The 17297-nt window shown below is 37.4% G+C and overlaps 1 protein-coding gene across 6 annotated transcripts; it reads left to right on the top strand.

Moving 5' to 3' along the window:
- The first annotated feature begins 613 nt into the window (after positions 1 to 613).
- Positions 614 to 16610, top strand: LOC136691069 (sodium- and chloride-dependent GABA transporter 2-like). 6 transcript variants are annotated; one of them, XM_066663364.1, is made up of 15 exons: positions 614 to 690; positions 4075 to 4274; positions 5873 to 6007; positions 7296 to 7436; positions 7718 to 7805; positions 7891 to 8023; positions 8380 to 8514; positions 9378 to 9481; positions 9631 to 9755; positions 12661 to 12773; positions 12910 to 13047; positions 13552 to 13654; positions 13828 to 13928; positions 14028 to 14198; positions 15188 to 16610. In XM_066663364.1, exons 2-15 carry the CDS (start codon positions 4079 to 4081, stop codon positions 15254 to 15256), a joined length of 1752 nt encoding a protein of 583 aa, XP_066519461.1. In that variant the 5' UTR covers positions 614 to 690; positions 4075 to 4078; the 3' UTR covers positions 15257 to 16610. The 6 variants fall into 6 exon arrangements, with proteins under 6 accessions (XP_066519461.1, XP_066519462.1, XP_066519459.1 ...); XM_066663365.1 differs by lacking the exon at positions 614 to 690 and adding an exon at positions 1318 to 1389; XM_066663362.1 differs by lacking the exon at positions 614 to 690 and adding an exon at positions 1981 to 2129.
- The last annotated feature ends 687 nt before the right edge of the window (positions 16611 to 17297 follow it).

A 17297-nucleotide genomic window follows, 5' to 3' on the forward strand; every position in this document is an offset into this window, starting at 1 on the left:
GAGTATTTGTTGTCCATGTGGTATACTAAATTTACCAGAGGAGCAAACAACTTTCAGTGACATGTATTCAACAGATGTGACCTAGAAAAACGATTGCTTGGATGGACCCTGTCAGAGGATATTTAGGACTCCTCTTTCAGTTTTAGTTAGTATAAATAGGTATACCCATGAGAGTATCAACATGTTTATATAAAGACTCTCCAAGTTGTTGCAATAAGGGGGAGGATTGAATATATTTCCCTTAAAGTAAAAATAGATGTCCTCTTCCTAATTTATGAGTGGAGTAATGGCAGCCTTACACCAAATGACTTACAAGTGCTTACCCTCTCACTGTCATAACAAAATAATAGATTTTCTAGAGTAATACTGCACTCCATTAATCTCAAGCATTTGAGCCTATTATAACTTTTGTAACAAGTGTCACTCTTGGTTCCCCAGTCTTTTAATAGAATGTCATTAAGAAGTCTCACATGGATGAAACAGAAATGGACAAAAAACAGTGAATGATGCTATATCATACACTCACGGAGCTGCCCCTCCAAACCAGCAGAGGTAGCTGTCTCCTAAGTGTTAAGCACAATTTATGCTTTTGTGTTGAACATAGGAGAGAGGGGTGTTGGAAGCAGGGAAAGCCTGAGGGGTTCACTCTCTTCCTCATTCCCCCCATGAACCTTCCTACTTCTTCGACAGGTACCTACTGGTTCACCACGCTATATGTCATTCCACTCCAATTGTCTGATTTTTGACACTGTTTTGAGAGCCAATTGATGGACCAATAGGAAACCTTTAGCTGGACCAATCAGATCGCGCGGTTTGTTTAACCCTCTAAAGCAAAATACAAAGAGCAGATGGTATTAAATAGAGCTGAATAATGAATTAATTAATTAATATATAAGCATTTACTACATTTTGTGCATGACTGAAATAAAGGTAATATTCCTTTATCACCATTGCTTACAATGGTGTTTATTCCCATTTTTAAAAAAGAGTTTTAAAAAGTTAAGTCATTCATTCATCATCTGTAACTGCTTATTCAGTTCAGGGTCACGGTGGGTCCAGAGCCTACCTGGGCGCAAGACAGGAATACACCCTGGAGGGGGCACCAGTGCTTCACAGGGCAACACACATTCACTCACACCTGCAGACACTTGTGAGTCGCCAATCCACCTTCCAACGTGTGTTTTTGGACTGTGGGAAGAAACCGGAGCACCCGGAGGAAACCCACGCAGACACGGGGAAAACACACCAAACTCCTCACAGACAGTCACCCGGAGCAGGACTCAAACCCACAGCCTCCAGGTCCCTGGAGCTGTGTGACTGCGACACCACCGTGCCGCCCTGTCAAAAGTCCGCAACTGCAAAAAGAGACTCACACAAGCAACAGAGAAGGTGAATGTCTGTGTTTTTTTTCACCATATTGAAAAACTCCCACTGTCACATTTAACCTCAAAAATGTTTGCTTTGGCACATAAGCCATTTGAGAGATACGAATTCACACATTCACAACATTTGATTTACAAATGCAAATATTTCTGTACATTTGTGAATTTAAATTATTATTGTTGTTTTAATTTAATTTGAACATTCCAATTCAATTTTACGTGTATGTAGTTGGTCAAACGCAGTTACAAATTCCGTTACATCTTTGAGTATTGCCTTAGAAGCTCAAAATCTTTTTGACCCTTTTTGACTCCATTTACTTCGTCCAGCTCAAGCGAGAATTCTGAGGCAATTGGGTACCACAGGGTAAAATTTAAATGAGTAAATATGGAAACGTCCCTACTGGAAACGTATTCATTATGTAGGCCATTATGTAGTGTACAAAACACCCATCGCCCCTCACACACACACCACGCCCACCCAGATAGTGATGAAGGAGAGTTGTGTTGTGTTAAGGCTCCGCCTCATTCTGTCTCCCACACCCCCCACCTCTCATATAGGCACATGCGTCCGCGGGCTCTAATTTGTGTATGGACTTGACCTCCTACCCGCGGGGAAAAGAAAGAAAGCTGGTTCATGCGATCACAAAAACACAGAGGAAATACTCCTCATTCACCATATGTTTATTCTCAGCCAGACTCTTTTAAGAGCGGCTTCGAAATCTTCTGAATGACTTCTCCCTCCAACAGGTAGACCGCTCTGTTTTTCTTTCCTCTCCTCGGTCAATAAAAGTGTTAACGCCGCGAAGCTGTGGAAAGTAGCCCATGTCCATGGGGCCGGTTTGGTTTTGGGAAGCTCTGCTACTTTTCTCCCTTGTCTTTTCCCTCTGTGCCGTGAGGTAGACAGAGACTGCTGTTGTTTAGGCGATGTGTGCAGCTGAATGTAGGGCAAAGGGCGCGAGGAAAGTGTTGCTTAACTGTGTTTCTTTCTGTTCAAAAAGCCGGCGGCAGGTTCACCGCAGGCTATTCTTAACCCAATTTCCGCATTGTTAAAGTAGGATTGTCAGAATTCAGTGTTGTTATAGTGTAAACTTTGGGACAAAATGAAACTGTAAACCAAGTTTTTTAATCTTATGTTTGACCTGAATCATTGACAAATTTAACAGATAAACCCGAGCAGCACTGGACACGAGATCACAAAACGTTAATATACCTCACATTTAAAACCGAGAATGTATGTGCAAACGAGTTGGTAAAATATACTTTAGTATTGCTACATTTTACAGGTACATGTGATTAGGTTTTATTTATATAATTAATTTGTGCTGAGGTATTCACTTGCAAAAATAATGGTATTTATGGCCTTATATATATTTTAGGGAAACTATTTCCTAAAAAATTGTGTGCCCTTTTTAAACATTTAAAATTTTCATTTAGTTAGAGTTTTGAGTATATTCCTGAATAACTGAACCCAATTAGATAAGACTTGCTCTTGTTCAGATTATGAATTTTGATATAAAACAAATGACCCTCACCTCATTGAAAGAGCTAATGTCCTATTGTAAGACCTGTGAAATGTATTTTATCAGGCCCTTCTGTATAGTGGGACATGCATCCACAGTAGCTTGAGTATCCACATAAAGCTTATCCACTATAGTTGTCTCTTTATTAACTGTGTAAGAGGATCTCTATAAATGTTCTGATACTATTACATGATAGGGTTTAAACGATAGTTGGAAAATATCCAGGCACAATCTCTTATCGAGTTTTTTTTCTATTATTGTGGATATATACTGAAAGCTGTTGAGGCAGAATGAACAAACATAATATATCACATTGGGTGCTTTAGGCCATGACAGAAATGTTCACCAGACTTATCAAGGATGTTGGAAATATCTACAGTTTCTTTGCGCCTTTGAGTTTACATTTTTAGGCCCTTGTTGCTTAACATGTGTTTTTATGCTGTTTTTGCTGGGCCTTTAAATTATCACACTGTAAAATACAAGCTCATACCACGGTAGTGATATTATACCGCTGCCCTGTTTGCCATGCAATATTTAAGCCGTACTATTTTCTTTCTGCTTTTGGCTTTTATGGCCCCTGTGATATTGCAACATAAATCTAATGTGAGGCTAAATTCAGCAGCATGGGGACCCAAGCTGCATGTGGAGTCTGGACATTTTTATTGTGGGTACTATGAATGTGATACTGACAGGACCGTTTACATATTAAGAGCATTTACTGGAAATATTCAGCTCTAGAAAAACACAAAGTTTGTATTTTTCTTTTTGTGGAAGCTGAACAGAGTGAAAGGATGCTTTCATTTTTCCAGATGTTTGGCAAGAGTTTTACCTGCTTTGTAATTCATGGTCATGTGTTTGTCATGATTGTTTATGGTTTAATTACTAGCATATGAACTTGAGGTAATAGTAACTGTACAGAGGTTGATGTTTAATTATTTGAACTTTAAGCAAATATGGCCTTTATGGTGACACAGCAACTACATTTTTGTCTCAGTTCCTAAAATGAGAAAAGTCAGTGTCCAAAGATCAACAGTATTTGGTTTAACTGTACAGCTGCAACTTACATTTTTTGACAGTGTAGATATTGGGGCTAATTTATATTCTTGTTTAGATTTCTGTGTTCCCTGTTTGATATTAATACAGATATCTAAAAATATTTTATTTTCTTACAGTGATATGGCGATGAATTATGACCTGGAGATGCAGTTTAAAATTGCTTATGCAGATTCCAGAAATGTAAATCCAGAGCACAAAACACACGAAAGGGGTCAGTGGTCAAACAAAATAGAATTTCTTTTAGCTGTTGCTGGACAAATTATTGGTCTAGGAAATGTATGGAGGTTTCCCTACCTGTGCTACAAGAATGGAGGAGGTGAGTCAATGAGTTTAAACAAATATTTTTCATCTTTCTGAAATTTAGGTCAACACATTAAAGGTAAATTACTGATATTTTGACGTTTGTGTAATATTAATGGTGATGATATTGTTTTGTTTGTTGATTAAATACTGAAATTCAGACTTACTTTAAGTATACACTGATGGTTTGATATTACTTCTTAAAAGAGTGCTAGGTTTAAAATTAGCTTTGTTCAGTTGAAGTACTATATTTAAGATACACCTTTTAAGAGTAGGCCATTATACTTAGACCATTCAATCCCTCTACAGCCCAGAGGAGGAATTGCATTGCTAACATAACATCTCATATTATGATCTTGTGCTATTTCTGGATAGATTTACGGAGTTGGGTGTTTGTTTGTTTGTAAGCACGGGTAGGGGCTTATTCTGTATATGTCAACAAATCATATGCTGCAAATCATATTTATTCTCTTATAGCTATACTGAGTATAAAACTACGGAGCCCCTAATGAGACTGGGGGAAAATTAAAAAATAAAAAAGACTTGATTTTGCGTTCCCTCGCAAATATATTGCGTTCCTTCACAATTGTATTTGGGGCTCAGTCAACAAATCAGGACACTGCAATTCCCAGGGAAATCCAGCCACTTGAAACAGATATTATATATGTATTTATTTATCTCTACTAACACAGTTTCGTTGCCAGTGCAAATCGTTCATACATCCATAAGGAACTGCCAAACATCAGAGGAAGTTGTTAGCAACAAATTTATATACGTTCGATAGCATCCTGAAAGTGCAGTCAGAACGCAGTAGCTCCACGTATCACCATAGTAACAGGTGTATGAGACGAAGGCAGCTTCGTGAAAGAAAGGCAGTGGCTCAACACGCAGAGATCTCAGGGCCTGTTGCAGACTGATTTTTACAGAGATGTGGCTCAGCGCGCTGACTCCAGACACAGCTGTGGAGCCAGCAAGCCGGTCGCTACACCATGCATTTCGTTTTATCTGGGAATTCTGTTTTTTTTTAAACTGCAGTAAAACAGGATACCATTTTCTGCCAGAACTGACTTTTACACACACATTACACATTACTCCAGTACACTACCAATAGCTACACATTTATTCAGGTGTTCACTCTCCATTCTCTCCCACTGTTTGGAAACTGTGTTCATTGTCTGTATCTCTGTACTGTTCACGTAACCTTTGTCCATGCGCTTGCACTTTAAATTCTCTCATCCTCATTATATAGCAGTTAACACAGCAACAAACGTTTCAGTTGGCGCTCCCCAATAACACATCCATGTTTTCTGCTGTGAAGAGAGTTATATTTCAGTCAAAGAGCAAAGTAAAATTCAGCGAGCTGCTCTACAGTTCACCTGACCCACACAGCAACACATAATCAACAGCAAGCACAGTACTCCCCCACCCCCCCCAAGTCTCTTAGGGGTTCTGTATAAAACTGCCTGGTTTGATTAAAAATAAGTTTAAATGTCATCTGGTTTTAGTTGTTAAAAAAAGCCATGTTTAGCTGTGTCTGTAGGACAGAAATATTTAGGTGTCACCCTAAATCACATGTGCAACATATGAGATTAAAACTGTGTCTTTGTCCTTCAGGAGTGTTTTTCATTCCATATGTGCTCTTCCTGTTTGCTTGTGGTATTCCACTTTTCCTCCTGGAGACCTCTCTGGGTCAGTACACAAGCCAGGGCAGTGTCACCGCCTGGAGGAAAGTCTGTCCCTTGTTTGAAGGTGGGGATTTGCCTTTTTATATATATATAAAATATATATATATATTTTTTTTTTATATTTTTTTATATATATTTTATATATATATAATATATATATATATATATTTGCTTGTCATTTATTTAATATCCAGTTTGCTAGTACAGACCTCGCCCGTAAAGGCTGAATGCATATGAAGCCGGATCACCTCCATTAATTTGTGTTCCCCAAAAGGGGTTATAAGCAATAAATTATGAATTTATCACTGGTGATATTGTTTGTGTTTATTTTTTCCACTTTGTAAAATAATATGATTACCTAATGACCTATTGCCTCAAATGCCTGTTAATGTTAATTTGTGCCTAATGCACATAAACTTTGTGTTTAACTTTTAACATTTGCAATACCATGGGTGTGCATCCTTAAATCACCTTTTTTTTAAATATAAAATGTCATTAGCCTTCAGCTTCTCAGTTAAGTACATTTTGTGCTGCTGTCTAATGCTATCAGTTGTACAGTTTGTGCCTCAATGTGTATATGCTGTTTAAAACTGCTGTGTGGATCGTGTTAAAATTGCCTAATAAGATAACTGTTGTTTATATTTATAATTGTTTCAATTCAAATGTTGTAGTTGGGTTGATTAATTATTTGCTCATATATGGATGTTGACAGTGTTCTCATGCATTTTATACAGAATAATAATTTAGCTGGCACAAAAACTAGGACACAAACAATGAGCATAAAGAAAGAGGCGTACTGATTAAATATGACAAAAATAAGAATGGAGAAGAAATTGAACAAAATGAAAATTTGCACATCTGCTCCTCACCTCTCACTCCTAAGTGCCTTGTGCTGAATGTGAGCTGTGACTCATTGTAATTAAATGGAACTAGTGCTGAAACCTGTTGTTCTGAACAGGGCTGTTTAGACAGGGTAAGGAACTGTTTTTCTAGTGGAAAAGTGGTATAAAAGGTTCCCTTTAAAGTCTCTGCAAGTTAAGGATTGCACTGTTGTACGCAGAACAGTTGTACTTAGAATGTTCTTATGTTACCATAGATTTTGTATGTTTCTCAAACTCAGAGATTAATGTACAGCCAGTGCCTAAACTTTAGCTCTTTAACGTGTATAACTAGGCCATGGATTTGCAGGCATTTTGTAGATTGAAATGTGCACTTTAAATGTATTTGTGTGAGTTAAACAAAGTGGTCACTTTTGATTTATAACAATGAAAATATCAGCATAAAATTTTATGGAAAAGAAGTTTGGGAAAATATTTTCAGCTCTTTTTTATTTATTTATTTATTTATTGCAGGCCTGGGATATGGGAGTCAGGTGGTTGTGTTGTATTCCAGCATCTACTACATCATAATCCTGGCCTGGGCATTTTTCTACCTGTTTTCTTCCTTTAGTTCTCAGTTACCATGGGCCAACTGTGGTAACACCTGGAACACAGGTATTTTACAAAATTAGAGGAAAACCATGATGTTTATAATTTACTTCTTTTCTGTAATTGTTCTCCCTCACCCCCCAAAGTACAATATACATTCAGCAAAATGCTGCAATATTTCTTCTTGTGTACAAACAATGTGACTTTTATTTGCATGCAGCATATTACAACACAGATATTCTTTGTCTTACTGGAATTCTGTGAAGCTGCTTTGTGACAACATCAGTTGTGAAAAGCGCTATATAAATAAATTTGATTTGATATTCAGTTGCCTCTTATTTTCACAGAAACTTGTTTTGAGTTTGACAGGATGGACAGTTTAAGCAACTTAACTGTGCCACAGAATGCAACATCGCCTGTTAAAGAATTCTGGGAGTAAGTAATTTCTAACATGTGTGTTTAATAAGTTTGTGCAGATACCTATGCCAAAAAAGAATATTACAGTCATAATATTTTTCAGGAGGAGAGTACTAAATATCACAGGCAGTGTGTATGAGCTGGGCCACATTAGATGGGAATTGGCACTGTGTCTTCTGCTGTCCTGGATCATCTGCTACTTTTGTGTGTGGAAAGGAGTGAAGTCTACAGGCAAGGTAGAAGCTTCATGAAATTTACCCTTGCAATAAATGTAATAGTGAGAGTGAGAGAGAAGCCAACTAAGGGGCCTCTCCCCAGAAAAATGAAATTGCATTTTGTGGCTATTGTGTAAAGAGCGTAATGACTATTGTGCCCAAAACTGCCATAATTTGTCAAGGAATCTTAAAACTTTAGCTTATTTGATTACTGCTAATGTGGATGGCTGGACAAATGCATCAGTATCTTGTTAGATCCATTAACCTCAGCGAAAAATCAAAGAATCAAACTTCAGACACCAGGCTTATTTGCAAGCTACGTTTTAGGTACATGTTTTGTTAGCTCTTGTTGTTTAACTGCTCTCTGTCTTATTCAGGTGGTCTATTTCACTGCTACCTTCCCTTATGTGATGCTCCTGGTGCTGCTGGTACGTGGACTCACACTTCCTGGTGCCATTGATGGCATTGTATTCTACCTCTATCCAGATCCGACACGCCTAAAAGACCCACAGGTAGAAATCCATTACAATTCACGATGAACAAATGATAAAGAAACTAAAGTTAAACAGATTTTATCTTGCCTGTTGCGGTAGTTAGACTGAGCCGGCTCTCTCCTTTTTAAATAGATAACTTAAGTCCAAAGTCATCCTCCAATAAGCGGGGAGTTGATGGAATTTCCTATTTGTGAATAACAGCAAAACTTTGGTTTGTGGAATACCCTCCTCTTCTTTCTGTTCACAGCAGTCAAGAACAATCTTCATTACTGTTTTAAACAGGTGATTCTTAATTGCATGCTTGGAAGACAGCTTTCAGTTTCAGTTTCAAAGCCTGACCCTTTACTCAATGCACAAACTCCACTTTCAGCATTCTGTTTAGTGTAATATTTTTCAGCATCAGCAAGATTTTTTGCTTCTTCTATAATACACCATTTTGTTCTGAGGACAACTTTTTTGTGTTTTCGCTAACCAGGAGCACAAAGTACAATCTGTGTCCTTGCGGTTATTTTGACATATGCAAAGTAAGATATAAAGTTGCAGATAAGGTTTTTGGTCACAGTATTGTTGGATCTTGAAACAAGTTACAGATAAACTTTACGATGAACTTCACTGGGAGTGCCCTGGTTAAACAAACATTACTTAAATAAAAAAACGTGGAGATGAGACACTGAGAACTGGAGCGTAGATTCTCTTAACATTGCCAGCTCTTAACATTTAACGAAAGTAGCTTTGCTGTTGTTGCTGCTCTCTGTTAAGGCTGGTTTAAACCTTGGAATATGTTCCAGCAGATATGTTAACCATCACTTAGGGGTTTTGTTTTTTTTCCCTCTTTGGGCCATTGAATTGTGAGGATTCTTTCTTTATCTCTTGCCATTCAGGTGTGGATGGATGCTGGGACTCAGATTTTTTACTCTTATGCTATTTGCATTGGGTGCCTTACTGCTTTGGGAAGTTACAACAAGTACAACAACAACTGCTACAAGTGTGTGAGCTAAGCAAATAAATCACAATATATGGTTTTCTGTGATTATATATGTATTTTATTTCATGTTAAACTTATTTGGCTAACAATGGGGGATAATGGTTGTAAGTGTATTATTTTTATTAACATGTAGGCTTTCTACTTTGCAGGGACTGTGTGTATTTGTGCCTGTTGAACAGTGGGACCAGCTTTGTGGCTGGATTTGCCATCTTCTCTGTGCTGGGTTTCATGGCCTATGAGCAGGGGACCGACATCTCAACAGTAGCAGAGTCAGGTGACTGAATCATCTCTCTAAACCTGTGGTCACCATCCTTCCTCGTAGAGTTCTGTTAGAGTTGAGTTAACATCTGCATCTCTAATGCTGCTGGGGCTGGTATTACTGGGTACAAATGCATGTTTCTAACCTTGAAATTATATAAATTATTACTTGGGTGGGGGGGGGGGGTCAACCATTGTACATGCAATCCTGCAGACCAATGGACCATATGAAGGCATTTTGAAGTCTGTGGTAGCATAGTATGAAATCTGTAATATTTATTAGCCTCTGCTTTGATATCTGATAAAGCCAAATAGGTGATGCAGTGCCTTGAAAAAGTATGCATTCATGTTACACCCTCAAACTTGAATGTGTTTTTATACAGATTTTATTTGACTGATCGACATGAAGTAGCAAGCAGTTGTGAAGTGAAAAGAAAATGATACATGTGTTTTCAAACTTTTTACAAATAAAAATCTGGAAAGTGTGGTATGCATTTGTATTCAGCTCCCCTGAGTGAATACTTTATTGGACCACCTTCCGCTGCTATTACAGCCGCAAGTCTTTTGGGGTATGTCTCTAATAGCTTTGCCCATCTAGAGGCTGAAAGTTTGCTCATTCTTCTTTTAAAAACAGCCCAAGCTCAGTCAGATTGGATGGAGAGCATATGTAAACCACAGGTTTCATTATTTCCACTGATTCCTAGTGGGACTTGCGTCTGGACTTTGACTGGGCCATTCCAACACATGAATATGCTTTTATCTAAACCAGTGGTTCTCAAACTTTTTAGACCAAGTACCACCCATTATCAAACCAAAACCTCCAAGTACCACCTATGATTTATACCACAGAAACATGTGGCTCCTGGTTCTTCCTCTGTTCTGGGGGCATTAGGCAAAATCTTGCTTGAATTTTTGCATGTTTTTGTTGCTTTTTATTTACTTGAAATTTGCACGCTTAACACAAAATCATCTAAAATAGTAGAGAGAATACAAATAACTAAGCCTAAACGGAATGTGTTAAACACAATTATACATTTATGAGAACATTTAAATGTATGTGCAATAAACGGTTTAAAAGAAATAATAAAAAGAAGAGGTCAATTTAATAAGTTACTTACTTTAATAGGCTACAGGTGAAAACTGTGGGGCTTCGGGCAGTGCTGTGTTAAACCTTGTTTTAGAGCTGTAATATTGTGAAGAACTGCTACTTTTTCCTTCATCCAAGTGTTTTCTTCTATTTTCTCTTCACCTGTACAGAATTCTTGCTTAGTTTTTCTGTATTTTTGCCCTTTGGATTTAGTCCTTCTGGGCTTCATAGTATTTCTCAGGCTTGGCCTCGACTTGTTTGTCTCATTTTTGCTTTGCCCTTTTAAAATCCAAATTGCTCATGTCTCTCTCTAGCCTTTGCTTACATCCAGTAAGCAACTGAAACAGGGCTTTATTTACACGGATTTTTAAAAAAACTGGGGTATCAAGTTCCCCCCTGGAAAAAAGTGGATGAACGCTGTCTCCCCATCCGCCGTTCCCTTACAGAAGGAATCAACTACTGTGTATGTGTAACATGTTGTATTTTTCTACAACACAAATTTCATTTGGACTCAATAATGAAAACTGTGAAACATTATGTAATTTACACATAAAACTTTAGATTTTCAGTTATGAATAAATATCTTAATTAAGTAGTACATCTTTCATTTGGCATACAAACAGTTTGCAGGTGCACCAGCAACAGGTTCACAGTTTGAGAACCACTGATCTAAACCATTCCAATGGAGGTCTGGCTGTATGTTTAGTGTCACTGTCAATGTTTTACATTTAGGCCAAAAAGTTCAACTTTGGACTCATCTGACCAGAGCACCTTTTTCCACACGTTTGCTGTGCCCCTACATGGCTTGTGGCAAACTGCAACTGGACTTAAGGTTTTCTTCATGTCACTCTTCTATAAAGGCCATTTTTGTGGAGTACACAAATAGTTGTCCTATTGACAGATTCACCCACCTGAGCTGTGGATCTCTGCAGCTCCTCCAAAGTGACCATGGGCCTCTTGGCTGATTCTCTAGTTAGTGCTCTCCTTGCCGGTGTTGTCAGTTTAGGTGGATGGTAGGTTTGCAGTTGGGCCAAAATCCTTCCATTTTCAGATGGCTTGATATTATTTTTATAACCTAACCCTGCTTTACACTTCCCCACAACTTCATCCCTGACCTGTCTAGGGTGTCCCTTGGTTTTCATGATACTGTTTGATCATTAATGTTCCTTAACAAACCTCTGAGGCCTTCACAGGACAGCTGTAGGTATACTGAGAATAAATTACTCACAGACAGCCTCTATTTACTAATTTGGTGAATTCTGAAAGCTATTGTTCAGTCTGTTGGATTTTTTTTTAGGGGTATCGGAGTACAGGGTGCTGAATACAAATGCATATCACCTTTCAGATTTTTGAAAATGATGTACCAGTTGCTTTTCACTTCCCAATTTCTTTCTACAAATGTTGCAAATTTCTTACTACCAAACTTAATGCAAGTTAATTTACACTAATAATTATTACAGAATTCAAATTTGACAAAAGCCATTATAAGGTAACATGCATAGTTTTCTGAAGCCTTAGTATTTAGAAAACCATATACACACACACATACACCATATATGGATCTACCATTTACTCGAAATGTAGTTTCTGATTTTAGAACTGTACCCCACTCAACCTCATATTACCTAAGACTAATGCTTCTGGTCTAGCCAATCACACATTTCTGAAAAAGGAATGAGATGAAGCAAGTGTAGAATATTGTGATTGGAACTTGGCATCCAGAAATGGTAGATATCCTGGACTAGGGTTGTTGACTACTCCTTTAAGCCAAAGTCATACATCTATAACCAAAGTTTAAAGTGTTATACAGCCCCATTCTCATGTATTTTCATAGGTCCTGGGCTTGCCTTCATTGCATACCCCAGAGCAGTAGCAATGATGCCTATTCCCCAACTGTGGGCTGTTTGTTTCTTCATCATGATCATTCTGCTGGGCTTGGACAGTGAGGTCAGAAAAAAACCCAGAAATGCAATGTTATTCTTCAGTTCTCATTGTATTAGTAGTAAATACCCAGCAATATCTAAGTAGTAATCCAAATAAATATATCAAATTTAGTTTTTTGTCCCCAAATTTTTGTTTTTAGTTTGTGGGTTTGGAGGCACTGATGACATCCATAACTGACATGTATCCATCCTTCCTCCTCATGGGTCATCGTCGCAAATTCCTCCTACTGCTTATCTGCACTATGAGCTTTTTCATTGGCCTGGTTATGGTGACCGAGGTGATTATGCTTATTATCACATCAATTTGGGTTAAGTCCTCTGTCCTAACACTTGCACTTTAGCAGTGGCTATGGCTGTTGAATATATAGACATCCAGCTGCTGACTGATGTTGTTCTAAAGAGATATCAAATACTTTAAATGACAGAGCATTAATCATTCTGGTCTAAGATGTAAGACAAACAAAATTCACTTTGTTAAAAAAAAAATTGTTAATAATCACCTACAGTGTAATGTAATAATCTGATATTAGTGAAAAGAACTACATAGCCTCTACAGAGAAAATATGTAATAGCATAAGCAAACATAATGTACACATAAGCATACTGCTTCTTGGTTGATAAGCTGGAATATCTCAAAGACTTCACCATTGACAAGGAAATTACTTTCAATGCTTCATGAAGGCACTGCTTCACATTTATGACACTGGCAAAAGAGAAATTCCATTTCCTGTAAACTCTCTATACATGTGATCAAATGACTTTTTGTTGGTTTTGCTCTGCAGGGTGGCTTGTATATCTTCCAGTTGTTTGATTACTATGCCTGTAGTGGGATGACCCTTCTGCTGTTTGCCATTCTACAGTCAGTGTGTATTGGGTGGGTCTATGGTGAGTATACATCAGAAATTGTTCCGAAAGAATTTGAGTAATGTGAATGTGTGTGAAAAGAGTGGGTGTAACCGCTGCAGTTTGCAAAGGGTGGCTATATAGATTATATATTCAATGGGTATTTGTTTTCATATATGTTGCATAATGAGTGCTGTATTCTTGTATTCCCACAGGGAGTGATCGTCTGTATGATAATATAGCAGACATGATTGGCTATAATCCAATGCCTGTAGTAAAGTATTGTTGGAAGTACATCACTCCTGTAGTTTGCACAGTGAGTATCTATATTAGACTGCAACCAGCTCTTACATTTAAATTATTGGTACAAATCTCATGATTCAGCATCTGAATTCTACATGTATGTCTGTTTTAGGCTACATTTGTGTTCTCTCTGGTCAAGTTTAATCCTCTAAAATTTAACAACACAATTGAATATCCATGGTGGGGCTATGCTATTGGTTGGTGGTTTACTCTGTCTTCAACCCTATTGGTTCCTCTATGGATGATCTATGCTCTCCTCAGATCCAGCGGATCACTAAGAGAGGTACAGTCAATTCCAGACTACTGTCTCATACCTCTTCAATATTATGTTAACTGTGTTTCCTCCACATGTTTTAGTCATTTGCAGTTCTATTCAATGTATTCATAATAGTTTTATAAGAGTTTCTTCCAACCTCAATCTAGCAAGTTGGGAGGGTGAGGGCCATCATATGCCTCTTTTGAGCTAAGACTTTTTTTGTCATTGTACACTGTGATTGGACAGCGCTTTGACAAGAAAACTATCAACCCACTTATATTAGCTAACAGACATCCACATTGTGCTCTGTGATTAGGAAAGAGGGACCAAACCCTGAAAGAAATTTCTCATCTGACAAAATATTTTTCTGTTTAACGTTTCATTTTTTTTTTTTTTGTCAGTAGCTCAAATGGGACAGAAAAGCCAAGGAAATTTGCTGCGTTACACATGGCATTGTTGATCACAATATGGGGAACAGAGCTTAAGACAATGGAGTTTACTTCAAAAGAGTGAACTCAACATTAACAGAAATCTATTTATGTTAATACTATGATTTGATGTTTAGGCATACAACCCACTATTTGGGTTCAAATCCATCATCATTACATGACAAAAAGTGGACTAACGGGGAAAACAGGGAGTAGGAGATTTTCTTAAAAGGAATGCTGCACTTCAAGATGGCCATGCTCAAAAAAAAAAAAACTATCTGGAATAAAAGTGATCTTTCATGTAACCAAGTTAATGGAAAGAATAATAATAAATATTATTATTGTTTATAACAGAATCTGTTCAGTAGTTTGTGGGGAATCAGGATGCCAGAGATAAACAAAATGCGATTAAATGGAACAGTCAGTTTGATGGAAACTTCTAATCTACTTTTTATTATGATATGTTTAATGGAAACATAGTCATAGACTGTGACATTTTTATTGTCATGATATGATTGATCTTGACGACAACAACAAATAAACACTTTGTAATGATTGTATTAACTTCTGAACTTTTACCTTCCTCAGAGATTACGTGTTCTCTGCACTCCAGCAAGTGACCTTCCAGTGAGCTTGGAACCAAGGGAAACTCTATGAAAGTCACTGTAGAAGGCCTTATTGCCCTGAACAACAGCAAAGGCATACTTGAAGCACAAAGGACACTAGTTATATTAATCCCTGATATCCATAAAAGCTCATATATACAGGTCTTTGGACTTCCTCTCACTTGATACAAACACCAAGTACAATCTTGATTGAAGTTGTGCTCCTGCTTATGGAATCTTACCATAGAAGACCTGATTATTAAAAAAGGCTGTTGTAGCATGCTGCTGGTTGCTGTTCAGACAGCAGCAAATAATATATACTTTACAAATGGTACACTCCTGATCTCCTGGTGATTAACACCTGGATGTAAGACGGTCTGCTGACAATCAAGTCTGCTTATAAATAAGTTTCAGGGAGCACAGTAGATCATTTAGAATTTTTATATAAAAAGTTACTGAAATGGCCAGTAATAACCAGGCTGGTTCAAATAGGAAGTGGGTTTTCTATTGGGCAAGAACAAAGAGGATGTGGCCTGTTGATGTCTGAAAACAGTGTGCACATTTATTTATGTCTTTTTTCAACCCATGTCCTAGGTCATCATGTACTGTACATGTACTCTGTAATGAACTTCACAGAGATGTTCCAACCTATATATAACTTGTCTCCCATAAATTCAGAATGACAGAATCTTGTTATGCAAGAAGCATACTTAAAACACTGAATGTTACTTAGAATTGCAAAATGTAGGAATGTTTCTATGTAGGAAGCAGTGGTTCTCTGCCAAGGATGTTCTGCTATTTGAGAATGATTCTTCAGCCATCCAATGTTACTGTTGTTATGGGCTGTTAAAATAACTGAATTTTATTTTTGGATTCTCAACTACAAATGTAAGCAAATTAAGGAGTAGGCCAGCTCAGTTTTGATGGGGGTCTTTCCCAGAAACACACGTCTCTGAGCTGTCTTACTTGGCTTCTTTCAGTCAATTGCTCGGTTATAGAAAAAAAAGTAATGTGGAGTCTAAAAGTGCCCTTTTCCCAGCTTGTGGTTTTGTCAATCCAGCTTTTCATATGACTCAAGTTCCCCCAAAGCTTTCTTTTAAAGGTTTTTAAACAACAATATCAATAAATGTATTGTTTGATTTGAAAGGAAATGTATGTATTCCCATTTAAAGTTGGCCTTATAGTGCTTGCTGCTGTTGGGATAAAAGTAAAGTAGGAGGCACAAGATGGCCTTTCATTGTCAACATTCACTCCATGTTTTAGTTCACCGTTTCTCATTGCACATTTAGACCTATCTATGTCACAGAAGTATATAATAACAGAATACTTACAGTGTTAATTATTGTACAATCTCAAACTGTCCTTTTTAAGATGAGTAGTCTAACTTATGATCAGTCTGGAAATAAATAAACCTTGTTAATTACTGTTTTGTTTGTTGTTTTTAAATGTATGTGTTTTATTAAGCCTAACTGCCATTATAAACATCAAAGAAGATTTCTAATTGTTATAAGAAAGCTCCTTTAACTTCTAGTCAGTAGTACTCTACAGGTGGACTTTGGTCTGAGTCTGGCCCTAAATGCGATTTAACAACAAAACACCAGAGAGCGACAAAGCTCTCACAATCTTTTTGATCGCGTTTCGTTTCTTGTGGTCCAATCACAGAGCCGCTGAAATTATTTCCATGACAACAGTGACGTAACAGCTGTTAAACTTATCAAACAAACCAAGTTACAATATCTCTTCCAAAACTAAAATGTGCTCCGTACAAAAAAAAAAGTTAGCAGTGAAAACCACTGGTTTAAGGAAGAAATGACTGATAGCCACTGAAGTGTTTATGATCTTTGAGTGGTCCTCTTCATTAACTCTGTGTGTGTGTGTTCTTTAATATTATGAAAATGCTTCCCTTTGCTGACAAAACATCATGTTTTCCTTCATACAATCCCATTACCAAAAAAGCTAGGAAAATGTAAAAAAAAAAAAAAAAAAGTGTAAATCATGTAAAGCCTATGTTTGATAAAACTACAAAGAGAACGTTTCAAAATCCATTACACCTGATAATGTGTGACAGACCACACAGCAACCTTCGTAATCAG

Source organism: Hoplias malabaricus, chromosome 3 (assembly GCF_029633855.1).
Source record: "Hoplias malabaricus isolate fHopMal1 chromosome 3, fHopMal1.hap1, whole genome shotgun sequence".
Taxonomy (NCBI): Eukaryota; Metazoa; Chordata; class Actinopteri; order Characiformes; family Erythrinidae; genus Hoplias; species Hoplias malabaricus.